Raw genomic sequence first — 22461 nt, 5'->3', positions numbered from 1 at the left:
GGCAAGCTGACAGCAGGGCTCCATGCTGCTTCGTTTTTATGTCATAAAGAAGTCGTGCTCCGGAGGTTTTGCGGACTTCTGAGGGTTAATTCACCCCCAAACTCTGCTCTGTAGGACAGTTGTCACTAATGGAATATGACAACAAAACAAATTAAATTTTCTTTTTTTCTCCATTTAAACAAAATCTGGTCATTTACATTCATCTGAATCCACACTGGATTCTATGTACTGAGGCAGGCTCATAAATGCTGGCCACTGGTATGGCAACCTGCCACTGTGCTGAGTGTTTTTCTGTTGACATGCCAACACAGCTCAACTCTCCCTTTCTATTGACAGAATCTGTCCATGTGTGCAGCTGTGACTGTGTGTGAACCTACTGTATAGTACAGTAGCTGTAGGGAAGGCAGCGATCATGTGTCCCCAGTAATGGAACAATCCAAATTTAACTACAGCATGTGTCCTGGAATGAGGATCGAGTGTCAGAGCTGGCAGAAGATCACTGCTGTGCGGCAAGCATTACAATAGAATACAGAACAATTTCTGCAAATGAGATCCTTGCTGGACTTTGACTACAGTTAATATATTAGGAACATGTGTTGATTGACATATACCAGACTGTGATCATCTAAAGTTTAGTCAGGACACTGTAGAAAGCATTTGAGATGGTCTGGCTGCAGGACCGGAAGGTGATTTGAAGCCTTTCAAAATAAAAGCAAGTCTACCGGAAGCACATATTTTTCGTTCCCCGTGTGGAGACCAAGTCAAGTGTCAATAATTTTTTGTCATACGAAGAAACAGAAACTGTTTTAATCACTAGAACGTTGAACCTGTAAAGTTATATAGTTTATAGTTCATTTGAAAGAATCAGGTTTTCGACTTTTTTTGAATTACACATAAACATATTCACACATAAAATGTATACATAAAATAAAGACCCAAGAAACAAACAAGGGGAATGAAAAATACGTGCTTCTGGTAGACTCGCTTTTATTTTGAAATGCTTCAAATTAACTTCCGGACCTCACAGTGCAGGTCTGCAATGAAGGGTCCTGACAGTGCAGGTCTGCAGCCAGACTGTCTTTTTTGTTTGGTTTTTATCTTGATATTTTCTTGCTGCAGCAGTCTCTCCCAGCTGCAGAGCCAGAGGGGATGTTAACCCCTTAGCGTCCAGTCTGCAAACTGCAGATTTACGTGCCAGCAGCACTGTTCCTATTGTTATTTAAAACTAGTGCAATAAAAATACAGATGTTTTCCCTGACATGATGAATAATCGTGATTAATAATCGTGATTACAATATTGATCAAAATAATCGTGATTATCATTTTGGCCATAATCGTGCAGCCCTACCCTGACATAGCACATACTGAAATAAGGAAGACCCTCTACAAAGAAGTATTCCCTATGAAAGAGATATAACAGGAGGCAAGTGAGAGAAAAACTGTCATAGAACTTCGGTGAACATGTGGAAAAAAAGTGAGTTGGAGAATAATGTTGGAAACTTTGTGCTGAGTCAGAGGAGCATTTCATAGCAGATTATGTTAAAAACTTCATTTTATCAATTTGAGGATTTCAAAGGCCTCTGGCAACATGTAGAAAAGTCTTAAACTATCCTCAGCAAATGATCAATTTCAAAGCTCTGTTCATATGTAGCTGTGTCTCCACCCTGCTCAGTGTCTGCTTTGCTTATTGTCTGCTCATTCCTTTCATTGTTTTCCTAATAGGAGAGGTCACTGATGGTTACTGAGCCAGATAATCTGCCTTACTTTACAGCATTCATCCTGGATATGAATTATGCAAATGAAAATACGACATATCACAAACAAATCCTGCAAATGGATGTTCCATCTTCTCAGGTGTTGATCGACACATTTTATTATAATTATTATTATTTTCTTTTTTGTATAACCCTGTTCTCCATCTCTTTGCTTGGTTGTTCTTCAGGGAGAGAAGTCATTTCCGTTCTTTATGACAAGAAACTGGCTGAGGGGTTGGCAAAACATTAACAGTGGTAGTCTTGAATAAACATAAGCAGGCACACAGACGCAGGATATATGCACATAAGGCATACACACACACACGCACACTAACACCTCCTGTTCCACAGACTTTGCTATTTGTGGTGGGTTAGAGCAGCAGAAAACATAGACAACAGGAGAGGCGCTGATGTCCATTTCCTGTACAGAAACTGACATTATTATTATTTTCTCACTGTGTTATGATTTTTAATAAAGAGCTGCAGCCCTGAATAATGATCCAATCCAATCCACTTTATTTGTATAGCACATTTAAACAACAAAAACGTCTCCAAAGTGCTGTACATAGAATCATAAAAACAATAAAACAAACATTTCCATATAACAATCAGCAACAAATAATCAAATAAGTGCATAAATATAAAATTATGCTATAAATAAAACTATAAAATAAAACAGATAAACATAGTCAAATAAATAAAAGACGTAATTAACCATAGTAAAATAAATAATGTGTTCCTGCTTTTTGGCCCATTACTGGGGATTTCCACCGGGCGCGGAACGGCTCCGCTGCAGTTTTGCTCCGTCTTCTGCCCAGCGTCAATTCACACGGGGCGCAGAACGGCCGCGTATTGAGCCAGCCGTATACACACGAGATAACGAGAACATGCGATAATCCTGAACGTACTGGAGACCGCTAGATCTCGTGATAAACTGTGTGTATAAAGTACACAACAAACAGCTTACTTTGCTTCTTCGACGTGGAAGATCTGTTGATCTGACCATCTATCCTTATAAAAAGTGTGTGTTATGTCATAAATTAATTTATGCTGTTCCACTTCAACAGTCAGTCTCTTGTCGTCCATGTCTCCGACCCTCTGATTGATTGATTGATTGATTGATTGATTGATTGCTGATCTGGTGCCTCGGTCATAACAAAACGTTGATGTGAAGTAGTTTTAGGCTGTTTGAACTGCATATTGTGTTTTATTTTGAAAGAGGGCAGAAGTGTATTACGTTGATTCTGAGTCGGATTTCCTGTCTGGTGCGATCTGCTTTGTTGAGATTTACGAGGTTTAGCAGCGACTCACGGAGAAAATAGAAATGGAACGGATTGATCACGCTGCAGAGCGGAGAGCCACGGCTGGAAAGCTGCTGAAACGTTCCACGGTGCGCCCGGTGGAAATGCTCTCATTGATTAGAGTGGCAGCGATCAGCAACGGCGACCTCGGCGCAGCCATTCCGCGCCCGGTGGAAATCAGGCTTTAGAAGTGGTGCCGCGGCATGGACTAACTGCAGGCGAGAGAGGGCTTCGTGTCTGAAACATCTGAGTAAAGTGCATTGCAGTAGTCCAGTCGACTTGAAATAAAAGTGTGCATGATCTCTTCAAAGAGGTTAAAAGATAAAAATGGTTTCACTTTTGATAAAAGATGAAGATGATAAAAACATAATTTTAAAATGCTGCTAATCTGTTTATCAAATTTAAAACCACTGTCTATGGTGATGCCAAGGCTGGGGACTTTAAGACGCTCATACTCTGTGAGGGGTCGTTGAGGCAGGAGCAATTTGAGAAACTATGCCATAAAGTCAAAGTTAAGGTGATCAGGTTGGTAAGTAAGTTATGGTCAAGGTGGTGGACACTTAACATAATGAAGTCAATCACCAGACACAAGAGCTAAGATAATATGAGTGACACAGCTACATGCATGAGTTTGGCTCTGAAATTAATTCAAATGTTCATGACCAAAACACAATATGGACGATTGCAAAAGCTTATTTGCTAGAAGGTGGAACAAGCCATGAATGGGCTGACAACAACCTATTGTACCTGCAAGAATGTGGAGTCTCTTGGAAATTCTTCTGGGAAGTTGTATAGAAAAGCACTACAGTTATGATTTTACCCTGTTGGCAAACAAAAGGCAATTAAACAGGCATCATATGAGACTGGGCCTTGAAGGGCCACTTCAAGTGAGGGTGCGGAGCCGTATGCAGCCCCCGGTCCTCCAGTTGCCCATCCCTGACTTACAGTTATGTAGTTTAATTGTATAAAGGTCAGTGAGCTGTATGACATCAAAATGAATGCTCTCCATTCATCACTCTATTTCCATGTGACCACAGTCAGTCTTATGTGTCTGTTTCTGTGATGCAATGCAGGTCACATGTCTGGCCCAGTCTACTGACCCAGGGCCACAGAATAGGTTGTAGTGGATCAAGGATTGTCCTGTTCCTCAAAGAGCCTTTGAGTCCCGGACAACAGCATGTGTGAGCCTGAAGTTGTTCTTTCCTGCATTCCTCCCAGTGTGTGAGGAGGTGAGCATTGAACATAAAAATAAAGGCATACTTGTCTTGATTCATAAAATACAGCAGCTTTTTGTCCACAGAGCCGCCAGTAGCTACTTACAGGATGCTGACTGGCTGAACTGCTGGTTATGCGACTGAAATGCATTACTGTAGCCTGACGAGATGGATTTGCAATCTTGTGATCGTGTGTATCTCACATGATCTTGTGATATTGAATCCAGCTACAAGAAAAGGTCAGAGGGCAACTGGGAGGCAGCGTGGCACCATTCTGATTATCTAGTAAGCTACCGGAAGTGACATAGTTACGTAAAAAAACAGCCTGATCTCACAAAATGATGTGAAATGAGCATGTTTATTTAAACGCCGATTTTACGTGCTGGTGCCACGTAATGTGTGGAAAATATGTGCTAGCAGACATAAACAATACCAGCGTAAATTCAAGAGGGCTGTTTCCACTACTGGGCAATACCCAGAATGAGGTGGGTCTCACTCGCTGAAACACCCCTAATTTGAATACAAGCAGTCCGGAGCCGGCTTTTGTCGGGACTTTTTTCGTCCCTGTTGAAGAGCAGGGTCTTTTTTCTCCCCTGAAAACAGCCTGGTTACTCATTGGATAGATGGCTAAGCGGGATGTGACGTAATACTCTAATTACTCTAATTTAGCGACTTTTCAGACCCCCTTAGCGACTATTTTCCAAGAAAGCGACTGGAGACAAATTCAGCAACTCCTTCTTACTCTTCTTAACGAGCCGTTAATGAGCTGGAGGCCGGCTTGTTAAGAAGAGCCGCCGTTAGCAGCAGTTAGCCACAGTTAGCTCTGTAGCAGTACAGTGTGTATGTGCTGCTGCTACAGGAGGTGTTCACTTAGCGATCTCTATTTGTTTACAACAAGCACCAGACACTCTGTGCAGTGATGCCTTTAATTCACAATCACTATGTTTATGATCAGCGGAGACTCTGTGCACAATTAGCCATGCTGCTTTCAGCTGCTGACGTTGTGCACAGTTAGCGGCGGTGAAAACCATACGTCACCTCCAGAGTCTCTAAATCTCTCTGGGGGCTAACTTTTAGTCGAAACACGCAGAGTGAACGGACTTTTGAGAGGGTGTGGCCTTAGACTTTCTCGGTGGCTACTTTCCCCCCCTAGTCAAAACACGGCTAAGGGGATCCGTTTTCGTTCCGGGCACACGTATTTTCCAGTTAAACAACGTCACTCGGTGACGTGATAGTAACGGTTGACGGTGAGGCAGACGTTCATGTCCTGTTTGAAAACAAAAGTAAACAACTTTTTACATGACTTACGTGGCTGACATTTTGTGAATGAGTTTTTTGTATGTAATTTCTGTTTTTTTACATAAATCAGTATAACACCTTCCCAAAAAGCTTTTGGCCCTAAATCCAGGTCTGTGGTTTTCTAGCATAAATTCATGGGAACAGCCTTTTTTACAACCATGAACCGCAACGTTTGAGCTATTTTTTAACGCACTGCTGATCCAGGGAATACGGGTGCCCAACACAAAAACAGATGCCATTGAGTTTACATTGGTATTGTTTATGTGCTGCTGGCACATATTTGTCTTTATTTGACAACATGTCCACCACTGTTAAAATAATAATTTTTGCAACTTCTAATAGTGTTACCTTTTAATAAAAGCTTTGTCGCATACTCTCTTATGTTCTGTGCTTATAAAACACTATGCAAAACTGGATCAGGACTAAAGGGGGAAAAAATAAGAAAGAACACAAAATCACTCCAAAAGGAGGAAAAAAACAAAATGGCTGAATCAAAAAAGCTATGAAACTAAGAACTAATAAACTAATAAATTACAAAGAAAAATCACTCTTGCAAGGAATCCAAAAAGGGTGAAAACAAGACAAGCTGTGGCAAGAAGGGGATAAGCGGCTGGTATGGTGACGCGGTCAAACACACTGGACCAAGACAAGGGGAAACAGAGACTATTGGAACACATGGAGGGAAGGGAGCACCAGGTGAACACAGACTATTGGAACACATGGAGGGAAGGGAGCACCAGGTGAACACAATCGGTAATTAGGGGAGACAATCAGACAGATGACACACGGGGAAGGACAAGTGACCTGAAACGAGAGGAGAGTTACTATTTGAAAATAAAACAGGAAATAACAAGACCAGAATACAAAATAAAACACCACCTCACCGCGGTGTGACATATAGAAAACCTGCATTCCCATGTCCTCTCTTACATTAAAGCATAAATCAAAATCACAGTTTTCACAATCTCTCTCTTTACTCTTCCAATGACAGCCGAGCCCCTGGTGAGGCAGGTGAGAAGGACACGGATCAAAAGAGAGGACTTTGACATCCTAAAGGTGATTGGCCGAGGAACATTCAGTGAGGTGAGAAGGAATTATATATACTTTTTAAGTTTCTTAATTTTACATCATCTGATGAAGACTTATGTTTATTTATTGATCTGCTTTTACACTTTGGTAAATGGTAAATGGTAAATAGACCTGCTCTTATATAGCACTTTTCTAGTCGCTTTGCGACCACTCAAAGCACTTTACACTACAGACTACGCCCATTCACCCATTCACACACACATTCATACTGGTGGCAGAGGCTACCCTAAACGGTGCCACCTGCCACCATTGGGAATTCATTCACACACCGATGAACGCAGCATCGGGAGCAATTTGGGGTTCAGTATCTTGCTCAAGTACCAACCCGCTCTACCAACTGAGCCACAGCCACCCGCACTTTAGAATGGGAAAACATATATACATACATATATTTACATCAATAACCTCAGATTTATTGCTTATTAGTAGTAAGTAAGGAAGTTGTTGTATATGAGTTATGATCTTAATATGCTTTACTTTGTATGGACTTTATAAGTCCCTACATATCGGTGAGGGAAACCATGGAAACGGCAAATAGCCACTTTCTCCAGACCTTTGACGTGACTGGTGGCTCCTTTTGGATGACTGGATGAGGATTGGTAGATTGTGATGTCAATCATTACTCTACAAAGTGGCTCACTGGTAAACTAAGATTGGCACAAAGTGACCCACTGACCCAGGGAAAACTCTTAGTTAATGTCTTACTGGTTGTATAATAAGGCCATATAAGGCCAACAAGGCAGAATAAAGCATTAATAACTACTTAATAATGACTAGTTAACAGCCAATATGTTACTTATTTGCATGCTAATAAGCAACTTACTAATGTTGAATATGTGTTCCCTAATATAAAGTGTTACCTACACTTTGAACTTATTTTTTCTCTTTTCATGAGCAGAAGTGTTTTTGTTTAAAATATATAACACTTATGCCATACCATTCTCACTGGACTTATCACCATTGCAGGTTGCTGTAGCAAGGATGCGAGGCACACAGCAAGTGTATGCTCTGAAGATTATGAATAAGTGGGACATGCTGAGGCGAGGAGAGGTAAACACACAGACCTGAGCTCACATTCACTGGGTTACAAACATGCAAATGCTGGGCTGGGATATAATGGAAGAAAGAAATTGAGGCACATGCTCTTTGATCTAATCTGCTGAGGCAAAATGTGGCCAGTGCAGGATGTGACACACAATGATATTAGGTCAACCACACACACACTTCTTTGTTATTGGTTGAAGCTGGAAAATTGCCTATCAAAGTTCTCCACAGTCGAACAGAAGCAAAAGGTTTATTCCCCTGTTCACCCACATAGAATGGAAGTGTATGTGTGACCGCCAAGGTTTTTATAGTTAATGAAAACTAATGAAATAATGAAAACTAGAATTGAAGAAACATTTTCATTAACTGAAATAAAAATAAAAATGAGAGTTTTTTTTAAAAACGATAACTAACTGAAACTGTATTGTGTGGTTACAAAACAAACTAAAATTATAGTGGAAATGTCCTTCGTTTTCACCTTTTTCAACTTTTTTCAAACATCATCCAGTGTTTCTATTTCTCCACCGCTGAGTGTGTGTATTCCTGCTTTGTGGGCTTCCAGAAGAAGTGCGAGTGAAATTACCGTAATGACACCATGTTGGCTATAAAGAGCAACTTCTCAGCTTTCAGAAAACATTTATTTATATAATTAATTTAAATTTCTCCGATAGCATAAACCATTTTTTCACTGTGTGCAAGTGAAAATCTTCAGTACGGCCATGATATTACAAATTAAATTGTTTTGGCGGCAGCACTGAAAATCCAGCAGCAAAGGAAATAAAGGCAAAATGTATTATGACCTCTTTGAATCTGGCACCCAACACATAGCCCATTACAAAAAACAAAAACTAATAAAAACTAAACTAAAACTTGCAAACTCAGTCCAAAAAAATTCACAACAAAATTAAAACTAAAGCTGATGAAAAATCCAAAACTATTATCACCTTGGTGACCGCAGCCTTTATCTGGATCCCCTTCAGTTTTTTGTGGCTAAATTTGACTTTATACTTCTATCCAGTTAACTTTGTGTTTGTGTTTTACACAGGCAGCGTGCTACCAGGAAGAAAGGGAGGTTTTACTAAGGGGTGACAGACGCTGGATCACAGAGTTGCACTATGCCTTTCAGGATGACAACTATCTGGTGCGTATGGGTAGGGCATGAAAAGGGATGATTCAACACATTGTTTTGCAGTATTTATTTGCTTCAGCAGAAGACAGGAGATAACCCATGGATCATAACAGGAATTTAAAAAAAACCAATGGCAGATATAAAATACAAGCATCAAGTTAAAGACATGAGAAGCACTAAAACAACTAATAAAAAGGGGAGCGTGTCTATGTTCCCCGGGTCCTATGTTCCCCTCTTTGTATGAGACTGGGAAACATAGGACCCTTTTTCCCCGCTTTTCCCAAAAAGGGTCCTATGTTCCCTGGTCTGTTTCTTTTTCCACCATTACTGCCAAATTCCATGGCGAATAGGCCTATGAAGGCCTACGGGCTGTTTGACGCACATTTGCAAATAGGCCTAGATGAGGAAAGATTAGGTCAGGGGTGGCAAACCTGAAAAAACTTAATCTGAATTGTAATTTGAAATTTAATTTATTAGTTTAGAACTAATCCATGTATCATTCGTTCTTTCCATCTGCGAAATGGAAAAACGGGCACCAGGACTGAATTTGATTTTAATATTTAATTGGTTGAGCTGACATGAAGGATAAACACTTTACTGTCATTCTTAATCACTTTTTTAACAGCAGAGAGGAGATGAATTATTAACTTTACATGAACACGCCATGTGAAATAATTAAATTGCGTCGCGCCAAAAATGTATTTGTTGTGTCGACGTGCAGTTTTCAGTTTTCAGAATAAAGTGTTACACAAGCAGGGCAAATACAAATATGGAAAGAAGCTTAATTATATGATATTCACCGAACTGTTCACTGTGGATTTTTTTTTAATAAAACGCCTTTGGATATAGACTGTACAGTAAAATATTACATTATATAAAAAAAATACAAAAATTAAAATGTCTGTTTACAGTCACTAATTCAACTTAAAGGAACACTCCACCGTTTTTTCATATTAAAACATGTTATTCGGTCAAGTAAGACGAGTTGATACAGACCTCTTGCGTCTCAATGCGTGCACTCAATCGCCCTGGTGCGCGGCGCCACTTGGCTAGCACTTAGCTTCTCCTGAAAAATCTTCTCCCCTCAGGAGTGATGATATTACTGCGCCGAGTCGAAGTGCTCCCAAGTGCTATTCCGCCATACATTATAGTTATCCTCTTTTTATCTGCTTAGAAAAGCGCCAAGTTTTATTTTGTTTCGCCATACTTGGTCGTTTAACTACTTGTGTAGCTGTATTTAAATAGGGAAAACGTGGAGGAGTTTGGTCGCTTCTAACTGTCCATCTGTTTGGATCCTAATGAATGAACTGGGCTAAGCTAAGTGCTAGCCAAGTGGCGCCGCGAGCCAGGGCGATTGAGTGCACGCATTGAGACGCAAGAGGTCTGTATCAACTCGTCTTACTTGACCGAATAACATGTTTTAATATGAAAAAATGGTGGAGTGTTCCTTTAAGATACATGAATTTTAATATAATTGTGTGATTAAAATTCAATTTTTAATGCAATTGTTCAAGCAATTCAAATTCAAATATAAATCATTCAAATTCAGTTTCTGGTGGCACATATTTCAGCCCATATGAATGCCCATCCAGCCATCTATTTTCATCCTCTTATCAGGGGCCGGGTCACGGAGGCCGCAGGCTAACCAAAGTATTCCAGACTTTCCTTTACCCAGCAACATCTTCCAGCTCCTCCTGGGGGATGAGGTGGTGTTCCCAGGCCAGATGAGATATAAAGTATCTCCAGCGTGCTCTGGGGTAACCCAGGAGGCATCCTTACCAGATTTCAGAACCACCTCAACGAGTTTCTTTCGGGAGCGTGTCTATGTTCCCCCGGTCCTATGTTCCCCTCTTTGTATAAGACTGGGGAACATAGGACCCTTTTTCCATCAAGTTCCCCGCTTCTCCCAAAAAGGGTCCTTTTTTCCCCGCTCTGTTACTTTTCCCACCATTACTGCCAAATTCCATGGCAAATAGGCCTATGTAGGCCTACGGGCTGTTTGACACGCATATGCAAATAGGCCTAGACGAGGAAAGATTAGGTCAGGGGTGGCAAACCTGCAGGTCTCGAGCTAACCCTAACCCTAACCCTAACCCTGCAACAGTGGGGATCATAGGACCCTTTTTCAGAAAAAGGGTCCTATGATCCCCGGTATGTACTGCAACAGGGAACATAGGACCCGGGAACATAGGGATGACCCCCTTCTTTCAATGTGAAGGAGAACCAGGCTCCACCCCTCTACACCCCTCTAGATGTCTGAGCTCCTCACCCCATCTCTACGACTGAGCCTGGACATGTTACACAGGAACGTCATTTCAGCCGCTTCTATTTGTGACCGCATCTTTGCCTTCAGACGCAGCTCCCTCTTCACCACGACAACCAAGGACAGCACCAGCATCTCTGCTGAGGGCACACCATACCACCTGTCCATCTCATGCTCAATTCTGCTCTCACTTGTCAACATTAACTCAACTTAAATATTTTTTTTAGGGCCAGGACTCGATTAAAAAAATGAATTAGAGGCTTTGTAATTAATTAATCAGCTTCTTCCTTCATGTTCACTGTGGTTTGTTGTTGTCTGAACTCATGAACGCTAGTTGGTGCTCCAGTATAATCGGTCTGCCTGAAACTCATCCAGTGAGAAACGTTCCGCGGTGCAAAAATAAGTGCGATTAAAATGCATCAATTTTTTTAACATGTCAATTTTTTAGTAATTAATTAATCTTAATTAACGCGTTAAAGTCCTGGCCCTAGTTTTTTTCTTTGCTTGGATTTTTTTTTACACACCATATCAATGACAGACATATCTAAATGAATGTCTAATCTGAATATTTGGCCTTCATCACTGCTAGTTCTGATGTTTGTTTGGTATGTTGGGGCCTTACCTTAAATTGGATGGATTTGCGTTTGGACTGCAGCTGGAGTTTTGTGACTATATTTTATGTCTGGCACCAAAGTAGTTTTGCCTGAATGTGCCCATACTGAAGTCTGTCTGAAGTAAAAGGTCTGTACAAATATGTTTTCATATTCTATTCTGTTGCTGTTTTTCCTCACCCATCCAACCACTCATCCCTCAGTACCTGGTGATGGATTATTATGTAGGGGGGGACCTGCTGACTCTGCTCAGTAAGTTTGGAGACCGGATCCCTGAGGACATGGCTCAGTTCTACTTGGCTGAGATGGTCATGGCCATTGACTCTGTCCACCAACTGGGTTATGTACACAGGTATACCATTTTCCTCTTTAAAAATGGTACTCATTTTGTTTTGATTTACATGTGAACTTCAGACAGCAGTCATGTTCAGTTTGAAGACAATTTCCTCAGTAATAAGCCCAACAAAGCTCACACCAAGAACATGTCCACTCTCTGTGCACTGCAAAAAAGGTGTGTCTAAAAACAAGATAAAAACACTAAATCTGAGGGAAATGATCTTGCTGCATGGACAGATAATTTCACTTGACAAGATGTCTTAAATTAAGATTGCTAAATCTAGAAATAAGCATGTTGTATGTTTAAAATAAGAAATTAACTCTAGATAAACAATAGAGATGAACAAGATAAATCAAAGCGGCAAGCAGCGATTAACTTTTTTATACTTATTTATTTCATCACATGTTTTTGTCCTTGTTTAGCTCGGTATTTTTTAAATGTTTTTACTCATGTTATTTTGTGTTATGATTGTCTTACTATGCACCTTATGCAGTGGCACTTTCAATTTCGTTGTATAGTTGCCTATATAATGACAATAAAGGCTATTTGATAGATTTGATTTGATCATTTATATTGTTTTAAGAGTTATTTCTTATTTTAAGTGTTCGACATGCTTATTTCTAAATTTAATAATCTTAATTCAAGAAATCTTGTCAAGTGAAATTATCTGTCCATGCAGCAAGATCATTTCCCTCAGATTTAGTGTGTTCATCTTGTTTTTAGACAACACTTTTTTTTGCAGTGTGGAACTGTGATATTGATAGAAAACACTGCAAACAACAAATTCCTTTTTTTCTGATTAATGCAATCTGCCCATTACACATGTCAGTCGCCCCTCTACCCCATTTATTCCAGAGACATCAAACCTGACAACATCCTGCTGACAGCTGATGGACACATCAGACTAGGGGACTTTGGTTCCTGTCTGAGGGTTCGAGAGGATGGGATGGTGAGAGATGACACATTTTGACAAGCTTCACTAGAGATACTCCTTAAGGAGAACGTTAAGGAAAATGCAGGTCATGATCTTTGGGTATATTTCTTGAAAATCATTGCAGGTTCACTCGTCCCTAGCAGTTGGGACCCCTGACTATTTGTCTCCAGAGATTTTAAGGGCCTTAGAGGGAGGTGGATGTTATGGTCCTGAATGTGACTGGTGGGCCCTGGGTATCTGTGCCTATGAGATGGTGCTAGGGACCACACCCTTCTATGCAGAGTCCATCTCTCAAACCTATGCCAAGATAATCCACTTTCAGGTACAAAATAAAATGGATTTGAATTTTATTAATTAATATAGTATATTATGGCATGCCGTTCAGGAAATTATTATATGGATTCAAAACCTGAGAATATATATTGACTACACACACACACACACACACACACACACACACATATATATATATTCTCAGGTTTCAATATATATTCTAAGACTATCAATATATATTCTCAGGTTTCTATATATATTCTCAGACTTTCAATATATATTCTCAGGTTTCAATATATATTATCAGACTTTCAATATATATTATCAGGTTTCAATATATATTCTCAGACTTTCAATATATATTATCAGACTTTCAATATATATTATCAGGTTTCAATATATATTCTCAGACTTTTAATATATTCTCTGGTTTCAATATATTCTCAGGTTTCGATACATATTCTCAGACCTTTAATATATATTCTCAGGTTTCTATATATATTATATATTCTCTGGTTTCAATATATATGTTCTCCTGACCGGCTTGCCATAATACACACACATTTCATAGTATGAACACCAAAAGTGGTATAGCGTTTAGCATTAACACTACCATCAGACAGACTGTCTGAAGTAGACATTTAAAGGCATTTAAAGATTTTTTATTTCTTTATTTGTATCCCTTCACAGGAGTATTTTGCTTTTCCTCCTTCTGGCCCTGAGATTTCAGACAAGACTCGTTCCTTCATCACTGGGCTCATCTGTGAGAGGGAACTCCGTCTTGGGAGGAAAGGCTCCATTGACTTCAGGAGCCATCCCTTCTTCTGTGGACTAGACTGGGCTTCCCTGCATAAAATCCCTGCACCCTTCCTGCCTGAAGTATCTAATCCAACTGACACCTCCAACTTTGACATTCTGGATGACTGCCTCAGTGAAATGGTATTGTCTTTAGAGAACATTAATCTCCATGTTATGCAGTTATAATGGAACCTCGGTTGTGCATGAAAGAAAATCCCCAAAAATCCCTTGTGAGCAAGTTCGTTTGTGGTTTACACTTATCTATGTGGGATGCAAGAGACTTTAATTCATTTTAAAATGATTTAATTTTGCCATCTGAAGATGAAACAAGCACTGATACAGGATGTTCACATCTACTGTTTGACTACCTATGGAAAATAATAGCCTTGAAATTTGTAGAAAATATAATTATTAGGGGACTGATGGGAGTGAAGCAGTAAGTGAGGCAACATTGTCAATGTAAAACTACATCAAATCATTTTAGGTTGAGCAAGAGAGAATGAAACAAACACAGGACTTTGACCCAGGAGACCATTTTCCCTGTCCAGCTTTAAACTAAGAGTCAACTTGTTATTTTAAGTAAATTGGTGAATAAACTTCTGTATTATAATTAACGAAAACCAACGAAATAACTAGAATTGAAAAAACATTTTCCTTAACTGAAATAAAAATGAAAACGAGAGTTCATACGTAAACCTTTTTGGTTGATATGAAATCTGTTTCATCTGTCTGGTTTTATGACTTAATAAACTTATTGGGGCTGAGATGGATAAGAAAAAGGATATAAAGGAAACATTTATTGTGACCTTATTGAATCTGGCACCCAACAAATACCCCATTACAAAAAAACTAACACTAACACTAAAACTAATAAAAACTAAACTAAAACTAAGCATTTTCCAAAAAACAAAAACTAATTAAAACTAGCAAACTCACCCTAAAAACTCATTAAAACTAACTGAATTTGAAAACAAAAATTGACAACAAAATTAAAACTAATGAAAAATCCAAAACTATTATAACCTTGATATGAACACATTGCGTTTTAGTCAGATTCTATGTTACACATGTTAATATATTATTTGGTTGCCTCAACTTAACCACTTAGTTTTGTCGCTGAAACCTAATCAAGTGGTTCCATGTTACAACAACCCCTGGATTGTTTCATAATGTTATATGGATTGTTCAAGTTATGCATATACATACAGAGCTAGCAATCATGAAAATATGTGGCTGATGTGCCATCAAGCTAGCTCAAAGTGTGGCTCAATGCAATTCCATCAAAATAAGCTCAGCTGGTGGTTATTTCTATTTGTTGTGTTCTGTAGGAGATGCTGTCTGACGTCATTGACAGAGCTCCAATAGGAGTACACTTGGCTTTTGTTGGATACTCTTACACTGCTACCTGGTAAACTTAAATTCATGGTTAACACTTTATGTGCATCGAATGAGTGTAACTGACCTTCATGTGAAGTCACCTGGGTAGTGTTGAAATGGTATCTCTCTCTTTATAGTCAGACAGGTGCCATGGACCGTAGTGAAGACATCATGATGCAGATTGACCGTCGAAGTTTGAGGGACTGTGAGAGTCTTAACGCACCAGCAAAACAGGTAACACATCATTACCCTAAATTCTGTCCATGTCACAACTTCCGGTTGCACCAGTTACCTTACCGATCCAGCCACTTAAAATTACCACTCCACTTCAACTTTTTTTGGAATTGGGACAGTAGTTCTTTTTTTTTTTTTAACTTTCTTTTTATTGATTTTTCAGTGAAAAACAAAACATATAATTATACACACAGAACAGGTACATCAGACAGGGTCATCCATAGCAAAATACAATGGCAGGTTTTGTTCTAAAAAAAGGGCTGGCAGAAATCAGGCTGATGAATCGGGTCTAGAGGCTTTAAGGCACCCACAGTTCTTTAGTCTCTCTCGGTCCAGTGACACAAAATACCTTCGTCTGTGCAGGGACAGTAGTTCTTAATACACTTTATTAGGTTGTCATGAACCGGCTCATAGATCACGACAAAACAAGGGAGACCACACATGTATTCAATTTATAAGTAAATAATATTTATTTGTTCAAATGAAAACAAAACAAATAATCTTAATTATGTGAATCAGTATATCAGTGGTGAGGTTTGTGCATGCATGCGAGGTGATGAAATGCAGGTTGTTACGTCCACCAGCTCTTAAAGAGGTTAAAGGAGGTAACATAAACTAGGTGGAATGGTTTTAACAGAGGTGTTTTAATAAGAAAAGAAAATAGCAGCAGGATAATGTTACAAACAAAGGACCCTCCAGGCTAAAGGTTTAACAAAAATAATAACAATTTTCAGGGTTAGTTTAACGCTGCACAAAGACAAAAGAACAACAACAACTAGTCACAAAGAGGCCGAGCCCAGACCAAGGTTCAGGCGACAGTTCACATCACATCCAGCCGCCCCTGACTGAAGCTCCAGCCAGCCTTTTGAAACCTGCAGACGCCAAATTGTTGAATCTGATTGGCTCCCATGGCCGCCGGATGCTCCAATCCTCCTCCGCCAGCAGCAGCCTGAGAGGAGGGAGCAAACACACGCATGCACACATGCGCACAGATTCACCCAGACACACACGCACAGCAAACTGTACGGCTGGGGCCGTAACACCCCTCCCCTTTAATCAAACATTTAAATCAAAAATTTGTAAAATGTCAACAACCAGTGGTTCGTGTGTTGAGTGAATTGCTGGTGTGTTGAGTGAATTACTGGTGTGTTGTGATGAATTGTTGGTGTGTTGTGTGAATTGCTGGTGTGTTGTGATTAATTGCTGGTGTGTTGTGTGAATTACTGGTGTGTTGTGATGAATTGTTGGTGTGTTGTGTGAATTGCTGGTGTGTTGTGATTAATTGCTGGTGTGTTGTGTGAATTCCTGGTCTGTTGTGGTGAATTCCTGGTGTGTTGTGTGAATTACTGGTGTGTTGTGGTGAATTGCTGGTGTGTTGTGGTGAATTGCTGGCGTGTTGTGGTGAATTCCTAGTGTGTTGTGGTGAATTCCTGGTGTGTTGTGGTGAATTGCTGGCGTGTTGTGGTGAATTCCTGGTATGTTGTGTGAATTGCTGGTGTGTTGTGTGAATTGCTGGTATATTGTGTGAATTGCTGGTGTGTTGTGTGAATTGCTGGTGTGTTGTGGTGAATTGCTGGTGTGTTGTGGTGAATTGCTGGTGTGTTGTGGTGAATTGCTGGCGTGATGTGGTGAATTCCTGGTGTGTTGTGTGAATTGCTGGTATATTGTGTGAATTGCAGGTGTGTTGTGTGAATTGCTGGTGTGTTGTGTGAATTGCTGGTATGTTGTGTGAATTGCTGTTGTGGTGTGCACTTCAGGACCACTGTATTCTAGTATCAACATGAAAAGCCTCAGCCCAGAAGAACGCAGTCCTCAGAACAGCGAAGATACTGCAAATAACCCTTAAACTCCCAGGCTTCTGGTAGAGGAGCCGAGGTTGAAGAAAGACAATACCAGAGAGGGAGATTTCTTAAAAATGTACATATATACATATAGAAGGCAAACAGGTCAAATTTAAGAATTACTGTAAACAGCAACCTCAATTTTTTAGGTGATCTGTGAGAGGAAACTTTGTGTAATACTGTCTTTGACAAATTCATAATTATTTTTCGCCTTTTTGTAAATTTGGAAAACGTAATTTTTTATTTCTTTGTGAAAAAAAATCTAATTATCCTCTTACAGCACATATTGCTTAGATGAACCATGTACACGTAGTTCCTACTGCATATCAATAATTTCCCACACATATTACTTACATTTCCATGCAGCCATGTTGAACACATCTCTCTGAGCTTTGTGGACAGAATAGAAGATATAACCAGTAACTAAAGGCATGTCTCCTTTAGCTTCCTTGTTACTTTTAAATTATTCATAATAGTAAGCCCTTCAGCTTAATATTTATGACCAAATGATATGGTTAAAAATCATGCTCCCATACTACAAAAACAGTTGCTTTGATGTGCAGAAATTAAACCATTCCATAATTACTGTTTCTTCTGGTGGATGAATAAACCATTGCGACTGTTTTCCACACATGGTGCTTTGGGGTGTTACATATCAGATGTGATTTCTGCCAAAGACCCATGAGGATAACAGCAGGGGTCCACCCTAGATCCTCCTGGGTCCTGTCATAGACCAACTGGAATTTCTATGTGGCTGGATGAATCATTATTAGACAGCTGCATATTTTCATATAATCTTTACAAATGTTTGTTCAGTGTGTTTTTCTTGTGGTGCTGGGCTTAATCTAGCAATGGTTTGAATTCAGAGCAAGCAGTGGCAGATCACAGACACTCTCCCAGACTACCTGCCTGCATTGCTGGAGCTCCCGCTCACTCTGGAGCAAGGTCCTACTGCATCCAGCCAAACCACCACTGACAGGGAGGAGGATAAGACTGGCCAAATATCAAGACTTAATGATGACTTGCAGAGGTATTGATTGACACTAATATCTTTAAGTAAAGTACTTGAGTAAATGTACTTAGTTACATTCCACCACTGACATTTGCAGCATTACATTTTTTTATTATTTTCTAATACTTCCATTTTGCACTGAAGAGTCAGGAGTAAATTTTTTGTATTTGGAAACTGTTGAGATATGATCAAATAATTATCTAGTGATATTCTCAACCCAGAAAATGTATATATTTGACCCCAAGATTGACTTCCTAAGTGGCTTTGAAGATATATTGGTTCTCATAGACTTTACATGGGGGCCATCTTGGATCCGCTATCTTGATGAAGTGGCTCGAACCAAAATTTGAAATTTATGGTGAGAGAGCATGTGGAAGAAATTTGGTGCTTTTGTCCGGTGTGTCCCCTTTATTTTTCTAAGCTGTTTCACTGTTTAGATTCAGTAAACAACTTTGCCACTTAGCAACTTGTTAGCAAACGCCTTTTTAAGGAAACGTAAAAACTTCAAAAGTCACAAGCAGGAGTATTATGTCAAACAACAAAAAGTGTTGTTTGACATATGTTTAACCTTTTATGCCAAACAACAAAAAGTGAACATCTCTCCAGCTTCTAGGACTGAAGTGCCCTTGAGCAAGGCACCTTGAATGGTGTGTTCACTTGTGTGTAAAAAAGGATGGGTTAAATGCAGAGGTTGAATTTCCCCATTGTGAGATTAATAAAGTAATTTTCTTCTTCTTCTTTTGTTACCACAGACCTTATTTCAGGTATCTAAGCAAAAACCCATTCAAAATGCTTATTGAGTTTGAGATGAGAGACCGCAAGGCCCTAACCAATGCAGGGACTTCTTTTGTTGGAGCAGCCCATGTTGAGTACCAGTTTTAATATAGATGGCTTTTTTCATTGTCTTTTGTTGGGGACAGAATACATCATTTCTACCACAACAAAAAAAGTTATATTTTTTTTATTAAAATTTTTTTATTTTTTATTTTTTTTTATTTTATATTTGCAGATTATCTTAAATACTGTACAGTTGTCAAACGCGATGTTAACGAAAATTAGAATTAGAAAACAATTTCGTTAACTAAAATAAAAATAAAAACGAGTTTTTAAAAAAACGATAACTAACTGAAACTGTATTGTGAGGTTATAAAACTAAATAAAATTATAGTGGAAATGTCCTTCGTTTTGGTCTTCAATTCGGCCATGATACAAATCACTTTTTTTTTTGCCGGCTCCGTGGCTCGTTAAGAAGAGTAAGAACGAGTCTCCAAAAGTCTCCAATAACACCCGAAAAAGTCGCTGGATTTGTCTCCAGTCGCTTTCTTGAAAAACAGTCGCTAAGGGGGTCTGAAAAGTCGATAAATTCAGCAACAAAGTCGCTAAGTTGGGAACACTGCTTCGCCGGCTTTTAGAAATGGTGTGTGTTGTTGTCTTGTAGAGTACTACGTCACATCCTGCTTAGTGTTCTATCCAATCAGTAACCAGACTGTTTTTAGGGGAGAAAAAAGACCCTGCTCTCTACAGGGACTAAAAAAGTCCTGACAAAAGTCCGCTCAGGACTGCTCGTATTCAAATTATGTTCTTTGTGTTCTAAATCAACAGCAATTGACACATTAAGCAGCATGTCTTATGTCTTACATAACAAAATTAAGATACTATCCAACTTGTGAAACTCATCATGTTTCCTTCTTTGTCCTATCCACCAGACAGTTAAAAGATGCAGAGAGGAGGTATTGTGAGCTGGAAAAAGAAATGGAAAGGCTGAAGGGGGAAATGCAGGACTGGAAGTCTCCGAAGGAGACAGGCAAGAGACCAACACCTCTGCTTCCTCATTACACACTCATCTCTTTATCTTCTGTTCTTTTTTCACTTTGTGTTGTATGCAGTTATCCCATGACACCATAGGAATCATTATTGTTTTGTCAAAGTGAAGACCACATTAATGCAATGACATAGAATCATTTTACTATTGCAACACAATTTTTTTTTATTATCTAAAAACTACAAAATATCAATCGAGATATTGCTGTAAAGTAATGGAACATTAAGGCCCAGGCCAAGAGGTGGACCTGTGAGTTTTCTTTTAAAAAATATATATATTCACACAAAAATTCTAAAAGTGTTTTTAGAATGCTAAGTATTTCAGTAATGTTACATCATCACACAGCCATTCACACAAGTCAATTACTACTTTACAGCCTGAAGTATCTTAATAACAAACCGAAATGGGGGTTCCAGGCATTAGCCCTCATTTATCAAAGGAGCGTACGACAGAAAGTGAGCGTAAAGTGGGCGTATGATCATTTCTACAAGGCTCAGCATATACCAATCTGGACGTGAGGGGAGGGTACGATCAGATCTCAGTCTGCTCTCAGCTCATGTACGCAGGTTTGAGTCAGCGTGAAGTCCACACGTCTAAGTCAGAGAATTGATCTTAGACTATTGTATCGATGCCTGGAGCTGATAAAACTCTGAGGTGTTTTATTTGTAATGGTGACAAAGCAAAGAATGTAAAGGCGATATTATTTATCACTAAAAAACTGATTTAAAATAAATACACCCTGCGACCGTGAAATTCTTTAATCAGAATACTAGCTGTTATATTAAATGTTGTTGTCTTCTGCTATTTACCGTTATTATTATTATTATTATTATTATTGTTATTATTATTATTATTATCCTGCTGGACACCGGAGCGTCATCATGATAATAATATTTGGATATTATATAGATTATTAGGCTTTATATATCATAATGTTTAAATGAAATATTCCAACCTCACCGGGAGTTGAATGCTCCACTGCTACTCTGCTGACAGCACCACTGATTTCCTTCCTTTTCACTTTTTATGCTGCCAAACAAAACCAGTTTGTTGTGTTGCAGCTGTTGGACGTCAGCGTTTCACTTTCTGACTCTGAAAAATTCCTCTTCTTTTGGGATTTAAACTTACTTTAAAACATTGTTTACCTCCTTCAACCAAAAAGCTGTGAAAACGTCTAAGTCTGTGCTCCAAATGTAAAATATTCACTGAACTTGTTTGAGTTTATAACTATAAGTACTTTTATTTCATAAACCTCCGTCGCTGCGTATTTCTGTAAATGTCTATTTCCTCCTGTTGTTATTTGTAACGGTGCACTTTGCCAATAAAGCTGACTTTAGGGGGGGAAAATCCTCTTTTTGGCCGTATTGCATCCTTTAGTATGGTAAACTCTGGAGGCAAGCCTTCTGAATCAGGTATATATTATATATAAATATTATATATATATTAGGGCATGATATTTAACCCTTTGATGCACAACATGGGTCTTAAGTGACCCGACTGAATTTTTATTTTCTTTATCTTTGCAATAAATTAATTTCATCATTCAGTATTGCAGGTTTTCCTCAATCAACCTGTTTTTGATCATCATACATCCTCATTTTTTGTTTTCATTTCTGAATTTTTGAAAAAAAAAACCTTTTTGTATCACTACGCTTCTAATGCACAACATGGGTCAAAAATTTCATTATGGGGTATTGTGTGTATAAGTTTAAGGCAAAATGAATTGAATGAATTTTGGAATAAGGCTGTAACATAACAAAATGTGGACTTTTTATTTTTATTTTGACTTTTTTTTTGTTGTGTTTGGCCCCTCTTACTGCTAAAGAAACTATTTGAAACAGATTACTATTATTCGTATTAGTATTAGTATTAGGTCATTTCATTTTAAATAAAATTTGGATGAATGAGTCATTTTTGACCCATGTGTGTTAAATTGATGAAATAATACAAAAACTATTTTTCTTCATAAAGTATGAAAGGAAAAATGGATGTAATGATCGGTTGTAATAAAAAAATATATATTTAAGGAATATTTTGACTATTCAATCATAAAATGAATTGATTTAAAAAGACAGAGCAAAGAAACACATAGCCAGCATGAGATAACATGAGAAATGAATGTGGGTCCG

At 38.8% G+C, this 22461-nt stretch overlaps 1 protein-coding gene across 1 annotated transcript in view; it reads left to right on the top strand.

Annotated features, from left to right (window-relative positions):
- The window catches only part of LOC131986162 (myotonin-protein kinase), a 33833-nt gene that overhangs the window by 6568 nt on the left and 4804 nt on the right, over positions 1-22461 (top strand). Inside the window, exons 2-12 of the mRNA XM_059350986.1 lie at positions 6560-6651; positions 7624-7707; positions 8747-8842; positions 11908-12056; positions 12897-12990; positions 13100-13297; positions 13939-14187; positions 15375-15454; positions 15561-15657; positions 18365-18528; positions 20217-20314. Coding sequence (XP_059206969.1) covers positions 6560-6651; positions 7624-7707; positions 8747-8842; positions 11908-12056; positions 12897-12990; positions 13100-13297; positions 13939-14187; positions 15375-15454; positions 15561-15657; positions 18365-18528; positions 20217-20314 — 1401 coding nt within the window. The remainder of the gene's footprint in view (positions 1-6559; positions 6652-7623; positions 7708-8746; positions 8843-11907; positions 12057-12896; positions 12991-13099; positions 13298-13938; positions 14188-15374; positions 15455-15560; positions 15658-18364; positions 18529-20216; positions 20315-22461) is intronic.

The sequence above is a fragment of the Centropristis striata genome, chromosome 15, assembly GCF_030273125.1.
Source record: "Centropristis striata isolate RG_2023a ecotype Rhode Island chromosome 15, C.striata_1.0, whole genome shotgun sequence".
NCBI classification, from domain to species: Eukaryota; Metazoa; Chordata; class Actinopteri; order Perciformes; family Serranidae; genus Centropristis; species Centropristis striata.
The sequence above is the reverse complement of the archived record's forward strand: the minus strand, read 5'-3'. Positions and strand labels throughout refer to the sequence as shown.